At 41.9% G+C, this 17,459-nt stretch overlaps 1 protein-coding gene across 1 annotated transcript; it reads right to left on the reverse strand.

Annotated features, from left to right (window-relative positions):
• Positions 1-168: 168 nt before the first annotated feature.
• On the reverse strand, positions 169-17,394 carry LOC106582280 (TGF-beta receptor type-2). The gene is made up of 5 exons (XM_014165189.2): positions 17,171-17,394; positions 10,543-10,693; positions 9,011-9,213; positions 558-721; positions 169-264 (listed from the first exon to the last, which is right to left on the reverse strand). The coding sequence occupies exons 1-5, from the start codon at positions 17,217-17,219 to the stop codon at positions 244-246; spliced, it is 588 nt and encodes a 195-aa protein (XP_014020664.1). The 5' UTR covers positions 17,220-17,394; the 3' UTR covers positions 169-243.
• Positions 17,395-17,459: the final 65 nt, after the last annotated feature.

Here is a 17,459-nt window from a genome sequence, read left to right on the forward strand (position 1 = left end):
AGCCAAATCCAAGACTGGCCAATAAAAAGAAAAGATTAAGACAGAGGAACTCTGCCTAGAAGGCCAGCATCCCGGAGTCGCCTCTTCACTGTTGACGTTGAGACTGGTGTTTTGCGGGTACTATTTAATGAAGGTGCCAGTTGAGGACTTGTGAAGCGTCTGTTTCTCAAGCTAGACACTCTAATGTACTTGTCCTCTTTCTCAGTTGTGCACCGGGGCCTCCCACTCCTCTTTCTATTCTGGTTAGAGCCAGTTTGTGCTGTTCTGTGAAGGGAGTAGTACACAGCGTTATACAAGATCTTCAGTTTCTTGGCAATTTCTCGCATAGAATAGCCTTCATTTCTCAGAACAAGAATAGACTGACGAGTTTCAGAATAAAGTACTTTGTTTCTGGACATTTTGAGCCTGTAATCGAACCCACAAATGCTGCACTCCTTTTGACCAGGTCCCTATGGGCTCTGGTCAAAAGGAGTGCACTATGTTGTTGGGAATAGGGTGCCAGTTGGGACACACAATAACCAACTGGAAGCTATTATATTTTTCAGTGTTCCACCCACCTTGTAGTGTGTGCGTTTGGGTGCCCAGTCTTTGGGCTGCTTGCTGGGCTGTTTGGTACGGTACAGGTAGAAAGCCATGGCAGCAATGATAGCCACTAAGATGGGAGGGACCAGGCTGATCACTACCACTGGGATCACATCTTTACTCTTGAGCTTGGGAAAACCTGAGGACACAGTTAAAAACACAGTGAAGACAACATGGAATCTGATCATAGGTAAGTATACAACATTACTACTACTACATTTTCTAGTATTTCATGTGCCTTCAGAAAGTATTCATACCCCTTGACTTATTCCACATCTTGTTGTTTTACAGCCTGAATTCAAAATTGATTAAATATTTTTTTTTCTCTCACCCATCTACACACAATATCCTATAATGACGAAGCGAAAACATATTTTAAAAAATTTGTGCAGATTTATTGAAAATTAAATGCAGAAATATCTCATTTACATAAGTATTCACACCCCTTTGCTATGACACTCAAAATTGAGCTCAGGTCCATCCAATTTCCTATGATCTTCCTTGAGATGTCACTACAACTTGATTGGAGTCCACCTGTGGCCAATTAAATTGTTTGGACATGATTTAGAAAACAACACACATGTCTATTTAGGGTCCCACAGTTGACAGTGTATGTCAAAGCAGAAACTATACCATGAAGTCGAAGGAACAGTCTGTAGATCTCCGTGTTAGGATTGTGATGAGGTATACAGTGGGGGGAAAAAGTATTTAGTCAGCCACCAATTGTGCAAGTTATCCCACTTAAAAAGATGAGAGAGGCCTGTAATTTTCATCATAGGTACACTTCAACTATGACAGACAAAATGAGAAAAAAAAATCCAGAAAATCACATTGTAGGATTTTTAATGAATTTATTTGCAAATTATGGTGGAAAATAAGTATTTGGTCAATAACAAAAGTCTATCTCAATACTTTGTTATATACCCTTTGTTGGCAATGACACAGGTCAAACGTTTTCTGTAAGTCTTCACAAGGTTTTCACACACTGTTGCTGGTATTTTGGCCCATTCCGCCATGCAGATCTCCTCTAGAGCAGTGATGTTTTGGGGCTGTCGCTGGGCAACACGGACTTTTAACTCCCTCCAAAGATTTTCTATGGGGTTGAGATCTGGAGACTGGCTAGGCCACTCCAGGACCTTGAAATGCTTCTTACGAAGCCACTCCTTCGTTGCCCGGGCGGTGTGTTTGGGATCATTGTCATGCTGAAAGACCCAGCCACGTTTCATCTTCAATGCCCTTGCTGATGGAAAGAGGTTTTCACTCAAAATCTCACGATACATGGCCCCATTCATTCTTTCTTTTACACGGATCAGTCGTCCTGGTCCCTTTGCAGAAAAACAGCCCCAAAGCATGATGTTTCCACCCCCATGCTTCACAGTAGGTATGGTGTTCTTTGGATGCAACTCAGCATTCTTTGTCCTCCAAACACAACGAGTTGAGTTTTTACCAAAAAGTTATATTTTGGTTTCATCTGACCATATGACATTCTCCCAATCCTCTTCTGGATCATCCAAATGCTCTCTAGCAAACTTCAGACGGGCCTGGACATGTACTGGCTTAAGCAGGGGGACACATCTGGTACTGCAGGATTTGAGTCCCTGGCGGCGTAGTGTGTTACTGATGGTAGGCTTTGTTACTTTGGTCCCAGCTCTCTGCAGGTCATTCACTAGGTCCCCCCGTGTGTTTCTGGGATTTTTGCTCACCGTTCTTGTGATAATTTTGACCCCACGGTGTGAGATCTTGCGTGGAGCCCCAGATCGAGGGAGATTATCAGTGGTCTTGTATGTCTTCCATTTCCTAATAATTGCTCCCACAGTTGATTTCTTCAAACCAAGCTGCTTACCTATTGCAGATTCAGTCTTCCCAGCCTGGTGCAGGTCTACAATTTTGTTTCTGGTGTCCTTTGACAGCTCTTTGGTCTTGGCCATAGTGGAGTTTGGAGTGTGACTGTTTGAGGTTGTGGACAGGTGTCTTTTATACTAATAACAAGTTCAAACAGGTGCCATTAATACAGGTAATGAGTGGAGGACAGAGGAGCCTCTTAAAGAAGAAGTTACAGGTCTGTGAGAGCCAGAAATCTTGCTTGTTTGTAGGTGACCAAATACTTATTTTCCACCATAATTTGCAAATAAATTCATAAAAAATCCTACAATGTGATTTTCTGGATTTTTTTTCTCATTTTGTCTGTCATAGTTGACGTGTACGTACCTATGATGAAAATTACAGGCCTCTCTCATCTTTTTAAGTGGGAGAACTTGCACAATTGGTGGCTGACTAAATACTTTTTTCCCCCACTGTATATCTGGGGAAGGGTATAAAACAAGTTTAATAATAGTGAAGTTTCCAAAAGCACAATAGTCTCCATCATTGGGAAATGGGAAAAAATATTTAACCACCCACTCTGCATAGAGCTGGCCGTCTGACCAAACTGAGAAACCAGGCAAGAAGGACCTTGGTCAAGGAGGTGACCAAGAACCCAATGACTACTCTGACAGAACGACAGAGTTCCTTAGCTGATATGACAGAACCTGCCAGGAGGACAACAGTCTATACAGCACTTCACCAATCTTGGCTTTATGGGAGAGTGGCCAGACGGAATCCACTCCTGAGAAAAAGGCACATGACAGTATGCCTGGAGTTTGCAAAAAGGCACGTGAAAGACTCAGAGCAAAATATTCTGTGGTCTGATGAGACAAATGTAACTCTTTGGCCTGAATGCAAAGAGCTATGTCTGGAGAAAGCCAGACACAGCTCATCACCTGTCTAACACCATCCCTACCGTGAAGCATGGTGGTGGCAGCATCATGCTATGGGGATGCTTTTCAGCGGCAGGGACACTGATAAGGATGAGGGAACAATGAATGGAGCCAAATACAGGCAACTCCTTGATGAGAACCTGCTTCAGAATGCAAACGACCTTAGACTGGAGCGAAGATTTACGTTCAAACAGGACAATGACCCCAAGCATACAGCCAAAGCAATGCTGGAATGGCTTTGGAACAAGAATGGTAAAGTCCATGAGTGGCCCAGCCAAAGCCCAAACTTGAATGCCATTGAAAATCTGTGGAAATACTTGAAGATTTCTGTTCACCGCTGCTCCCCATCTAATTTAAAAGAGCTCCAGAAAATCTTAAAGGAAGTTTGGGAGAAAATCCTCAAATCCAGATGTGCAAAGCTGATACACAACATGGCTCAAAGCTGTAATCACCACCAAAGTGCTTCTACATTGTATTGACTCAGGGATGTGAATACTTACAGTACCAGTCAAAAGTTTGGACACACTTACTCATTCAAGGGTTTCTCTTTATTTGGACTATTTTCTACATTGTAGAATAATATTGAAGACATCAAAACTATGAACTAACACATATGAAATCATGGAGTAACCAAAAAAGTGTTAGACAAATTAAAATATATTTTAGATTTTAGATTCTTCAAAAAAGCCACCCTTTGCCTTGATGACAGCTTCGCACACTCTTGGCATTCTCTCAAACAGCTTCATGAGGTAGTCACCTGGAATGCATTTCAGTTAACAGGTGTGCCTTGTTAAACGTTAATTTGTGGGTCATTGTCCTGTTGAAAAACAAATTATAGCCCCACTAAGCGCAAACCACAAGGGGTGGCATATTGCTGCAGAATGCTGTGATAGCCATGCTGGTTAAGTGTGCCGTAAATTCTAAATAAATCACAGACAGTGTCACCAGCAAGGCACCCCCACACCATCACACCTCCTCCTCCATGCTTCACGGTGTGAACCACACATGTGGAGATCATCCGTTCACCTACTTTGCATCTCACAAAGACACAGCGGTTGGAACCAAAAATCTCAAATTTGGACTCATCAAACCACAGGACAGATTTACACTGGTCCTTTGCTCGTGTTACTTGGCCCAAGGAAGTCTCATTATTATTGGTGTCCTATAGAAGTGGTTTCTTTGCAGCAATTTGACCAAAAAGGCCTGATTCATGCAGTCTCTTCTGAACAGTTGATGTTGAGATGTGTCTGTAACTTGAACTCTCGGAAGCATTTATTTGGGCTGCAATTTCTGAGGCTTGTAACTCTAATGAATTTATCCTCTGCAGCAGAGGTAACTCTGGGTCTTCCTTTCCTGTGGTGGTCCTCATGAGAGCCAGTTTCATCATAGCACTTGGTGGTTTTTGCGACTGCGCCTGAAGAAACATTCCAAAGTTCTTGACACTTTCCGGATTGACTGACCTTCATGTTTTAAAGTAATGATGGACTGTCAGTTCTCTTTGCTTATTTGAGATGTTCTTGCCATAATATTGTCTTTGTCTCTGTGATTATTGTCTTATTTCACTGTAGAGCACCTAGCCCTGCCCAATATGCCTTAGATAGCCCTTTTGTTCCACCCCCCCATACATGTGGTGACCTCACCTGGCTTAACTGGTGCCTCTATTCTTTCATCTATTCTTCCACGCCCAGAAATCTGCTCCTTTTACTCTCTGTTCCGAACGCACTAGACGACCAGCTCTTATAGCCTTTTGCCATATCCTTATCCTACTCCTCCTCTGTTCCTCTGGTGATGTAAAGGTTAATCCAGGCCCTGCAGTGCCTAGCTCCACTCCCATTCCTCAGGCGCTCTCATTTGTTGACTTCTGTAAGCATAAAAGCCTTGGTTTCATGCATGTTAACATTAGAAACCTCCTCCCTAAATTTGTTTTATTCACTGCTTTAGCACACATTGCCAAACCGGATGTCCTAGCCGTGTCTGAATCCTGACTTAGGAAGGCCACCAAAAATCCTAGAAATTTCCAACTATAACATTTTCCGACAAGATAGAAGTGCCAAAGGGGGCGGAGTTGCAATCTACTGCAGAGATAGCCTGCAGAGTTCTGTCATACTATCCCAAACAATTCGAGCTTCTACTTTTAAAAATCCACCTTTCCAGAAACAAGTCTCTCACTGTTGCTGCTTGTTATAGTACCCCTTCAGCCCCCAGCTGTGCCCTGGACACCATATGTGAATTGATTGCCCCCCATCTATCTTCAGAGTTCATACTGTTAGGTGACTTAAACTGGGACATGCTTAACACCCCGGCCGTCCTACAATCTAAGCTAGATACCCTCAATCTCACACAAATGATCAAGGAACCTACCAGGTACAACCCTAAATCTGTAACCATGGGCACACTCATAGATATCATCCTGACCAACTTGCCCACCAAATACACCTCTGCTGTCTTCAACCAGGATCTCAGCAACCACTGCCTCATTGCCTGCGTGTGTAATGGGTCCGCGGTCAAACGACCACCCCTCATCACTGTCAAACGCTCCCTAAAACACTACAGTGCGCAGGCCTTTCTAATCGACCTGGCCCGGGTATCCTTGAAGGATATTGACCTCATCCCGTCAGTAGGGGATGCCTGGTTGCTCTTTAAAGTGCTTTCCTCACCATCTTAAATAAGCATGACCCGTTCAAAAAATGTAGAACTAAGAACAGATATAGCCCTTGGTTCACCCCAGACTTAACTGCCCTTGACCAGCACAAAAACATCCTGTGGCGTTCTGCCTTAGCATGGAATAGCCCCCGCGATATGCAACGTTTCAGTGAAGTCAGGAACCAATATACTCAGTCAATTAGGAAAGCTAAGGCTAGCTTTTTCAAACAGAAATTTGCATCCTGTAGCACTAATTCCAAAGAGTTTTGGGACACTGTAAAGTCCATGGAGAATAAGAGCACCTCCTCTCAGCTGCCCACTGCACTGAGGCTAGGTAACACTGTCACCACCGATAAATCTATGATAATCGATCATTTCAATAAGCATTTTTCTACGGCTGGCCATGCTTTCCACCTGTCTACCTCTACCCCGGCCAACATTTCAGCACCCCCTGCAGAAACTTACCCAAGCCCCCCCCCGGTTCTCCTTCACCCAAATCCAGACAGCTGATGTTCTGAAAGAGCTGCAAAATCTGGATCCCTACAAATCAGCTGGGCTAGACAATCTGGACCCTCTCTTTCTCAAATGATCCGCCAAAATTGTTGCAACCCCTATTACCAGCCTGTTCAACCTCTCTTTCGCATTGTCTGAGATCCCCAAAGATTGGAAAGCTGCCGCGGTCATCCCCCTCTTCAGAGGGGGAGACACTCTAGACCCAAACTGTTATAGACCTATATCCATCCTACCCTGTCTTTCTAAAATCTTCGAAAGCCAAATTAACAAACAGATCACCGAACATTTCGAATCCCACAGTACCTTCTCCACTATGCAATCTGGTTTCCGAGCTGGTCATGGGTGCACCTCCGCCACACTCAAGGTCCTAAACAATATCATAACTGCCATCGATAAAAGACAATACTGTGCAGCCGTCTTCATCGACCTGGCCAAGGCCTTCGACTCTGTCAATCACCGCATTCTTATCGGCAGATTCAATAGCCTTGGCTTCTCAAATGACTCCCTCGCCTGGTTCACCAACTACTTCTCAGATAGAGTTAAGTGTGTCAAATCGGAGGGCCTGTCGTCCGGACCTCTGGCGGTCTCTATGGGGTGCCTTCTTTGGACAACAAACCTCCAAATGAGCTTCAATGCCATACAACTATCCTTCTGTGGCCTCCAACTGCTTTTAAATGCTAGTAAAACTAAATGCATGCTCTTTAACCGATTGCTGCCCCCACCCGCCTGCCCGACTAGCATCACTACTCTGGACGGTTCTGACTCAGAATATGTGGACAACTACAAATACCTAGGTTTCTGGTTAGACTGTAAACTCTCCTTCTAGACTCACATTAAGCATCTCCAATCCAAAATTAAATCCAAAATCGGCTTCCTATTTCACAGCAAAGCCTCCTTCACTCATGCTTCCTAACATACCCTCGTAAAACTGACTATCCTACCTATCCTCGACTTCAGTGATGTCATTTACAAAATAGCCTCCAACACTCTACTCAGCAAACTGGATGTTGTCTATCACAGTGCCATCCGTTTTGTCACCAAAGCCCCATATACTACCCACCACTGCGACCTGTATGCTCTCGTTGGCTGGCCCTCACTACATATTCGTCGCCAAACCCACTGGCTCCAGGTCATCTATAAGTCAGTGCTAGCTAAAGCCCCAACTTATCGCAGCTCACAGGTAACCATAACAACACCCACCCGTAGCACGCGCTCCAGCAGGTATATTTCACTGGTCATCCCCAAAGCCAACACTTCCTTTGGCCACCTTTCCTTCCAGTTCTCTGCTGCCAAGTCTTATATCTTATATCTCCCTCTCTAACTTTAAGCATCAGCTGTCAGAGCAGCTTACCAATCACTGTACCTGTACACAGCCCATCTGTAAATAGCACACCCTACTACCTCATCCCCATATTGTTATTTATCCTCTTGCTCTTTTGCACCCCAGTATCTCTACTTGCACATCATCATCTGCACGTTTATCACTCCAGTGTTAATGCTAAATTGTAATTATTTTGCCTCTATGGCCTATGTATTGCCTTACCTCCCTACTCTTCTACATTTGCACACAACTGTACATAGATTTTTCTATTGTGTATTTGACTGTGCATTTGTTTATGTGTAACTCTGTGTTGTTGTTTTTGTCGCACTGCTTGCTTTATCTTGGCCAGGTCGCAGTTGTAAATGAGAACTTGTTCTCAACTGGATTCCTGGTTAAATAAAGGTGAAGTAAAAAAAATATGGACTTGGTCTTTTACCAAATAGGGCTATCTTCTGCATACCAGCCCTACTTTGTCACAACCCAAATGATTGGCTCAAACGCATTAAGAAGGAAAGAAATTCCACAAATTAACTTTTAACACGGCACACCTGTTAATTGAAATGCATTCCAGGTGGCTACCTCATGAAGCTGGTTGTGAGAATGCCAAGAGTGTGCAAAGCTGTCATCAAGGCAAAGGGTGGCTACTTTGAAGAATCTCAATATAAAATATATTTTGATTTATTTAACACGTTTTTGGTTACTACATGATTTCATATGTGTTAGTTCATAGTTTTGATGTCTCGCTATTATTCTACAATGTAAAAAATAGTAAAAATAAAGAAAAACCCTTGAATGAGTAGGTGTGTCCAAACGTTTGACTGGTACTGTATGTGAAAAAGATATTTCTGTATTTAATTTTCAACAAATTTGCAAACATTTCTAAAAACATGTTTTCACTTTGTCATTATGGGGAATTGTGTGTAGATGGGTGAAAAAATTATCATATTTAATCCATTTTGAATTCAGGCTGTAACAAAATGTGGAATAAGTCAAAGGGGTATGAATACTTTCTGAAGGCACTGTACATTATACATGTTTCTCCTCTTTCTATTTTTAAAGACTAAATTGTAAATAATCCTAATTAATCATCAAATACTTACATAATCATTATAAAATATTTTTCAATGTAAAAAATGTCTGGTTGCACCATGTACACCACACCTGGTTCCAGGGTAAAAAAAAAAGTGCTTCTTACCATTGGAGCCCTTGTCGAATATGAGCTTATCGTTGCACTCATGATCTCCCAGGCAGCCACAGACGAAAAGGACCCCGTCCTCAGAAGGATGAGGAGCCATCACACACTCGTTGGAAGAGTAGTTGGACAACAAGATGTTATCCAGAGGCTGCTGGGGCTGGTGGCATAACGTCTTCACACTCATACTCTGGTTGTCCTTCCGCCTGGGTCACATGGAAACCCACAAACACAGGCAAACAGGCAGGCAGAGAGGCAGGCAGGCGAGCAGGCAGACATACACATACGTGTGCAGGCGCACACATACTCGCAGGCACACACACATGCAGGCACACACACACAAGTTATTTATCAAACTAGTAAACCGAAATGGCTGAACAATTTTAGAATAGGAAAATGTGTCTGGGAAGTTGCCTTTTTACTTTTGTGGTTTTGGGTGGAATTGTTATGCATGATTTGTTTGAGTGGACTGGAAGTTTTTATTTTACAAATGGTCAATCCAATCTGCTTTGTATCCTGCCTGCCAACAACACCAGTCTCAATAACACCTGTCTCTTTCAATCCGTATGCATCCCAAATGGCACCATATTCTCTATGTAGTGCACTACTGTTGACCAGTGCCCATAGAGTGCCATTGGAGCAGCCAATAGACTTTACAGAAACAACCACCCTGGGCTAGGAGGATCTATGAGGGCAGCAACTAAGACCAAGTATGCGTACCCTAAAACATTAACTACTTTTGAACAGGGCCCATAGGAAACTATTTCTTTATTACTGTAGAGGTTTGACCACCAGGTTCCAGCATACCAGACTGAGAGTAACAATCAAATAGAGACACAATTGACTTTGTCCTCTTCATTGCAAACATAGGAAAGCAAACTGGGTGGTTTGAGCCCTGAGATGCTGATTGGCTGACAGCCGTGGTATATCAGACCGTATATCACAGGTATGACAAAAAATGTATTTTTACTGCTCCAATTACGTTGGTAACCAGTTTATAATAGCAATAAGGCACCTCGGGTGTTTGTGGTATGTGACCAATATACCACTGCGAAGGGCTGTATGTAGGCACTCCACGTTGCATCGTGCATAAGAACAGCCCTTAGCTGTGGTATATTGGCCATATACCACACCTCCTCAGGCCTTATTGTGTAAATATACTGTACCTTGTTTGGGAAGCTATATATTTAATTTTTTTACTTAACTAGGCAAGTCAGTTAAGAACAAAATTCTTATTTACAATAACAGCCTACCGGGAAACAGTGGGTTAACTGCCGTGTTCAGGGGGAGAACAACAAACGTTTACCTTGTCAGCTCAGGGATTCGACCCAGCAACCTTTCGGTTACTGGCCCAACACTCTAACCACTAGGCTACCTGCCACCCTTATAAGCTAAACCAGATTAACATTACTAGTTGTTGTATGTATATCTGTATGTGTTTGTTAATAACGTTCTTGCTGCTTTTAATGTGAGAGGCTCATTCTTTATATAGCCTATTTCAAATAAACTTGAATTTGGGAAACCTGCACACTTACCATATAGCAACGCAGATCTCTTCACTCAGATAACAGAAGGAGGAGAGGGAGCAGTTGGTGTAACACACACTGTCCTCACAGATAGGGCTGGAGTAGTCACACCACTTACACAGCCTGGGCTTGATGTGTGTGAAGGAGAGGATGGGAAGGCCTGTGGAATACACATACATGCACGCATGTAAGCGCGTACACATGCGCAGGCAAGCACATACACACATGCACAATAATCAGAGGAAAGCAGATCTGGCTCTGTATAGAATGGCTGGCACAGAACAGAACCATAGTGCCAGGCTATACAACTTTACATGGCTCTGTGACAATAAACCAAGGCTAAACAGGTTATCACAACATTCTTTAGAAGACAAAGTTAACTTTCAAATCAAGTTTTGATATATCTCCAAAACCATATCGTTATCACACCGATCTGCCAAATGTTCTGCTGTTTAGAGCACACACCTTTTCATTGTGACAAGCCACATCAGATAGGTTGCAGGCACAGCCCTGGAGTGTGTCCCAAATGGCACCCTATTCTCTGGATAATGCACCACTTTTGACCACAGACCTATGGGTCCTGATCAAAACCTGACAAAAGTAGTGCACTATAAAGGGAATAGTATTCCATTTGGGATGCACAACTGGTTTATCTAGATAAGGAAAGGGCTGGGATAGGATATCCATAATGTGTGAAGGTCTGCAGACATTGGCCCAATTTTACTCTGTGCCTCATCCTGTAGGCGTTTGAGGGTGCTTCCAAACCAAATTGCATGACACTGAAATGCATGATTTTATTCCCCACCAGCAGTGGGTCTAACATGAACAGCCAGAGTAGAGCATTCCCATTCTTCTGCCATAACGGTCCAGACCTCTTGGTAGAGACAATTGTATGCATATATACAGGGAAGCTTTAATAGTAACTGGTTGTTATTCAAAATACTTGTTTTATTATACATTTTAGCTTATGTACAAAGTATATAAAAGATTCCAAACCTTTTTCATTAAAGTTTTTGATTGTAAATGAAACACATTGAATATGTATTTGGCCTGGTCTGGGGGGGGCAAGTTTGAAGCTCAGCCCCTTTGTGTCTTATGGGAAATCCAACCGCTTTGCTGTATGCTTACAGCCGGGAGGCCTAGGGATGTTGGCTGCATTTATTTGGTTTTCAGTTTCAGCCTCAAGACTCGACTAACTCTCCCTGGTTCCCCATCAGCTTACCCATAGAAATAGAATCACTACGACGGCATCCCTATACAAGTTGGTCTGAAATGGGTAGATCGTAATTGGTAGGATCTGTGATTATATTTTAATAACTACACTGACTATACTCACCACACAAAAAAACACCAACACAGTGGAAGAGCCGAAAGGTTTATGTTTCTAAAAAGATCAAGTACATACTGTAATACATGTATATTTACCCTCTCAAATAATGTGGGTTTTGAGGAAAAATCTAAGAAAGTAGCTAGGTCTTTAAATCGAATCAGTTCTGTATAAATGTAATGTAGTCTAAGCTCAGTAGGTTCAAATGTTTATTGAATTCTGTCTGGATCTTGTTTTTAGAAGACATGTTCAAGACATCACCAGAACATGCAACATCCTCTACATTATGTGTTGATGGGGATGTTGCTATTGTTCAAGTTAGTTTGCCTAATATGGGTAAATAAAACAAGAAAACTCCCAAATCTCTTATTTTTCTCATCTGCACTCTCATTCCTTTTGTCCTTTTGGACAGAGAACCGTCCTGGTGTCGTTGTAAAGTCCATGTTTGTGCAAAGTTATCTTTACATTAGAAAAATCTTAGTTCAAACAGTATACTCTACTATATGGTTTTACTGTATAAGTGACAGACTTGCTGAGCCCCACATCCAGCACAGTAACCAAACCAGGCCACTAGTTGGCTTGTTCCACACCAACCAATCTCCCCATTATTAATGCAGCATGCTGAAATCCCACTCCACAGGACTCAAAAGGAAAGCATTTCCTGATTAAATAGACAAGAGCACAATTAAATTAACTAGGCGTACTGCACGTATATCCCTTTGAGCGATCCCGCCTTGTCTTAAACAATAAATAGGGGCGGCAGGCCATCTAAACTTGGTTTCCTCTATCGTAATCTCTCCCCTTTCACCCCAGCTGCCACACTAACCCTGATTCAGATGACCATCCTACCCATGCAAGATTACGGAGACATAATTTATTGATCAGCAGATAAGGGTGCTCTCGAGCGGCTAGATGTTCTTTACCATTCGGCCATCAGATTTGCCACTAATGCTCCTTATAGGACACATCACTGCACTCTATACTCCTCTGTAAACTGGTCATCTCTGTATATCTGTCGCAAGACCCACTGGTTGATGCTTATTTATAAAACCCTCTTAGGCCTCACTCCCCCCTATCTGAGATCTCTACTGCAGCCCTCATCCTCCACATACAACACCCGTTCTGCCAGTCACATTCTCTTAAAGGTCCCAAAAACACACACATCCCTGGGTCGCTCGTCTTTTCAGTTTGCTGCAGCTAGCGACTGGAACAAGCTGCAACAAACACTCAAACTGGACAGTTTAATCTCAATCTCTTAATTTAAAGACTCAATCATGGACACTCTTGTGGCTGCTTTGTGTGATGTATTGTTGTCTATACCGTCTTGCCCTTTGTGCTGTTGTCTGTGGCTAATAATGTTTGTACCATGTTTTGTGCTGCTACCATGTTGTTGTTATGTTGTGTTGCTACCATGCAGTGTTGTCATGTGTTGCTGCCTTGCTATGTCGTTGTCTTATGTCTCTCTTTATGTAATGTTGTGTTGTCCCTCTTGTTGTGATGTGTGTTTTGTCCTATATTTATATTGTATTTATTTAGTATTTTTAATCCCAAGCCCCCGTCCCCGCAGGAAGCCTTTGACTTTTGGTAGGCCATCATTGTAAATAAGAATTTGTTCTTAACTGACTTGCCTAGTTAAATAAAGGTTAAATAAATAAATACAAAATCTAGTGGTTAAGAGCGTTGGGCCAGTAACCGAAAGGTCGTTGGTTCGAATTCCCAAGCCGACTAGGTGAAACATCTGTTGACGTGCCCTTGAGTAAGACACTTAACCCTAATTGCTCCTGTAAGTTGCTCTGGATAAGAGCGTCTGCTAAATGAAAAAAGAAATGTTTTAAGAAATGTAAGTGGCTTCGGGATAAGTCTTTGAATGTCCTTGAGTGGCTCAGCCAGAGCCCGGACTTGAACCCGATCGAACATCATTGAACATCCAACCTGACAGAGCTTGAGAGGATTTTCAGAGAAGAATGGGAGAAACTCCCCAGTTGTGCCAAGCTTGTAGCATAATACCCAAGAAGACTCAAGGCTGTAATCACTGCCAAAGGTGCTTCAACAAAGTACTGTGCAAAGGATCTGAATACTTATGTAAAAAATATACACAACCATTCAAAAGTTTGGGGTCACTTAGAAATGTCCTTGTTTTTGAAAGAAAAGCAAAAAATGTTGTCCATTAAAATAATATCAAATTGATCAGAAATACAGTGTAGACATTGTTCATATTGTTAATGACTATTGTAGCTGGAAACGGCAGATTTTTCATTTTTAATGGAATATCTACATAGGCGTACAGAGGCCCATTATTAACAACTACCACTCCTGTGTTCCAATGGCACGTTGTGTTAGCTAATCCAAGTTTATCATTTTAAAAGGCACATTTCTTCTTTTTTTTTTTTACCGTTATTTTACCAGGTAAGTTGACTGAGAACACATTCTCATTTACAGCAACGACCTGGGGAATAGTTTCAGGGGAGAGGAAGGGGATGAATGAGCCAATTGTAAACTGGGGATGATTAGACGGCCGTGATGGTATGAGGGCCAGATTGGGATTAATTAATCATTAGAAAACCCTTTTGCAATTATGTTAGCACAGCTGAAAACGGTTGTGCTGATTAAAGAAGCAATAAAACTGGCCTTCTTTAGACTAGTTGAGTATCTGGAGCATCAGCATTTATGGGTTTGATTACAGGCTCAAAATGGCCAGAAACGAAGTACTTTCTTCTGAAACTCGTCAGTCTAATCTTGTTCTGAGAAATGAAGGCTATTCCATTCGAGAAATTGCCAAGAAACTGAAGATCTCCTACAACGCTGTGTACTACTCCCTTCACAGAACAGCGCAAACTGTCTCTAACCAGAATAGAAAGAGGAGTGGGAGGCCCCGGTGCACAAATGAGCAAGAGGACAAGTACATTAGGGTGTCTAGTTTGAGAAACAGACGCCTCACAAGTCCTTAACTGGCAGCTTCATTAAATAGAACCCGCAAAACACCAGTCTCAACGTCAACAGTGAAGAGGCGACTGCAGGATGCTGGCCTTCTAGGCAGAGTTGCAAAGAAAAAGCCATGTCTCAGACTGGCCAATAAAAAGAAAAGATTAAGATGGGCAAAAGAACACTGGACAGAGGAACTCTGCCTAGAAGGCCAGAATAAGGCTGTAACGTAACAAAAAAGTAAAAGTGTCTGAATACTTTCCGAATGCACTGTACATTTCTTTGACCTACAAGTCCAAGTGAATCATCTTATTGTAGCCTAAAGGTTAGTCAAAGGATGAGAATAAGCCACTAAACTAAGAGGAGTGGCCAGAGGTAAAATTGGGGGCATAGTATTATCTGTTGTTATAGCTACAGGCTATTTTCTCATACTCAACAATGAAAAGCCACTGTATCTGTTGTGAATTGGTTGAATCGTTCTTTGCTCCATCATGAGTGCAATGCCACCCTTGCCAACCAAAGTAGAAAAAGATTTTTGTCCTAAATGACACCCTATTCACTATGTAGTGCACTGCTTTTGAACAGGGTGTATGGGGCTCTGGTCAAATGTTGTGCACTATATATGGAATAGGGTGCCATTTGGGACACATGCAGAGGCTAACAGAACACACAGGGATCAGTTTGTGTCCCCAGTGGCCATCGCAAGCTGGGCACATAGAGAAGGAGGAGGGGGTAGGAGGAGAAGAAGGGGGATTGTTGCATCTTATTTTTGCCTGCTTATGTCATCACAATCTTGTCATTGTGGGCTGATGTGGGATGATGGAAGGTCAAGCTAGAGAACACAACACAAAGCTCATCATGTCATGGCACTCATTGTGCTCTGTGTCACTTTGCTCCCTCCATATCACTGAATATCACTTGTAAGTAGTAAGTATGCAACTTATGTCCCCAAGAAGGCAAACCCTGAAAATAGGTAATGTGAGAAGATACATCATTCACAAGAAGACTTGCTCAACTCTTACTAAGTTCTGTATTATGAATATCAATGAGTTTTAAGTTGGTTCTATAGCCCAGGAGTAATCTTCATAACATGTCAGAAGTACACCATTACCTCTATAGTACTTACAGTAGCCTACATGACCTCCGAACACCTCAACATCTTGTCACTTTGATTTCTCAATATCACTTGTAAGCAGTAAGTGTGCAACTTTTTAAGTCCTCAAAAGGACACACTGAAAATGGGTCAAGTGAGGAGTTTCCCCACTACTTCTACAGTAACAATGCCTATAGAGTGTACTTGAGCTACAAACTCCTCCTCAATCTATATCAGTGCGTCCAATCTTGTATTCCCTGACGAGAAGTGCCCCTGTTTGCATGCAGCAGGGATAATTGAGTCTCAGAATCAATTTCCTGTTTGTACATTTTCATTGCAGATGGCAGCAGTAACATTTTTTGATGTGGTCGCATCACATCACAGTTCTATTGTATCTTTTCACTATCACAACTACTGAGACCGGGGCTAATAAACTTGTCACAGTTACATTGATGTAGTGATCAAGCCATGTTTGTTAATTTTTATGTCCTTAAATAAAATAACCCTAATGTTTGTGAGTTGTTGTTGTAGCTTATTGACTTCATATTCAAATAAAATCTGAAATTATTGTGGGAAATTGTTTGAGACAAATGTTAGTTAGTTTAGTTTACTTCAGATTCTGTTAATATTAGCAAAACTTTGAACATCTACGTAAACAATACATGATTTCAATTGAAATGATATTAAACATTCAAAGTCTGCTGATAATAAATCAAACAGACATAGCTAAAGGACTGTCAAAGTGTCATAAATGTTTTTCACCAGATTGGATGACTTGGATCATGGTTTTACAATGCAGTCATTTCAATTTGATTATGTGCCTCCAGAGGTTCCGAGGACTATTCCTGTTGATTTCGTTTATCTGACTGCCAGGATATCCTTTAGTTGGACAGTACCTGCTAAAGCACATACAAATGATATGTTACATGTTGTAAAAATACTGGTTTAATGAATCGCATAGCTAAGGTAAATACAAAAATAGATTTAAACAAATTAACAAAGGGAAAGGAAGAGATAATATATAACGTGACAATTTATTTTCATTAAGTCCGCTATTCCATCACATATCTGACATTGAGAAAATAACACCTATGTCACTTTTCCACTGAAGAAACGTATTCTTGTCGTATTTCAGAAATAGAGTAATTTTGAGAGTCTGTTTTACACGGCCAGAACCTCCTTTGAATAAACATTTGATCCTCACCCCCTTCACAACTTCACGAAATTGAAGAAACAATGGACACTGAACACTTAAAAGTGAATACGGAGTGAGTAGCGAATAGAAAAATACTTACAGAAAGACAGAAGAACAATATTCACTGCCGAGAATCTCCAGCACCCCATAATCTTATCATAAAAATGTAAACCCGGTCAAAACGTCGTGGTCGAACTGTGTCTTTCTATGTATTTGAGAATGTGAGTAGTGGGCTTATTGAAGCTGTATTCAGTGAAACAACTGGTTGGGCGTGGGGCTTTTGGCTGGAGTCCCGTGTAGGCAGATCCAGATGTTTTTCATCCAGCTCTGTTAAGGGACCCGCCCAGGAATTGAACTTGATAAATATCGGATCCAAAATCTGTAGAATG

The sequence above is a fragment of the Salmo salar genome, chromosome ssa21 (assembly GCF_905237065.1).
Source record: "Salmo salar chromosome ssa21, Ssal_v3.1, whole genome shotgun sequence".
NCBI classification, from domain to species: Eukaryota; Metazoa; Chordata; class Actinopteri; order Salmoniformes; family Salmonidae; genus Salmo; species Salmo salar.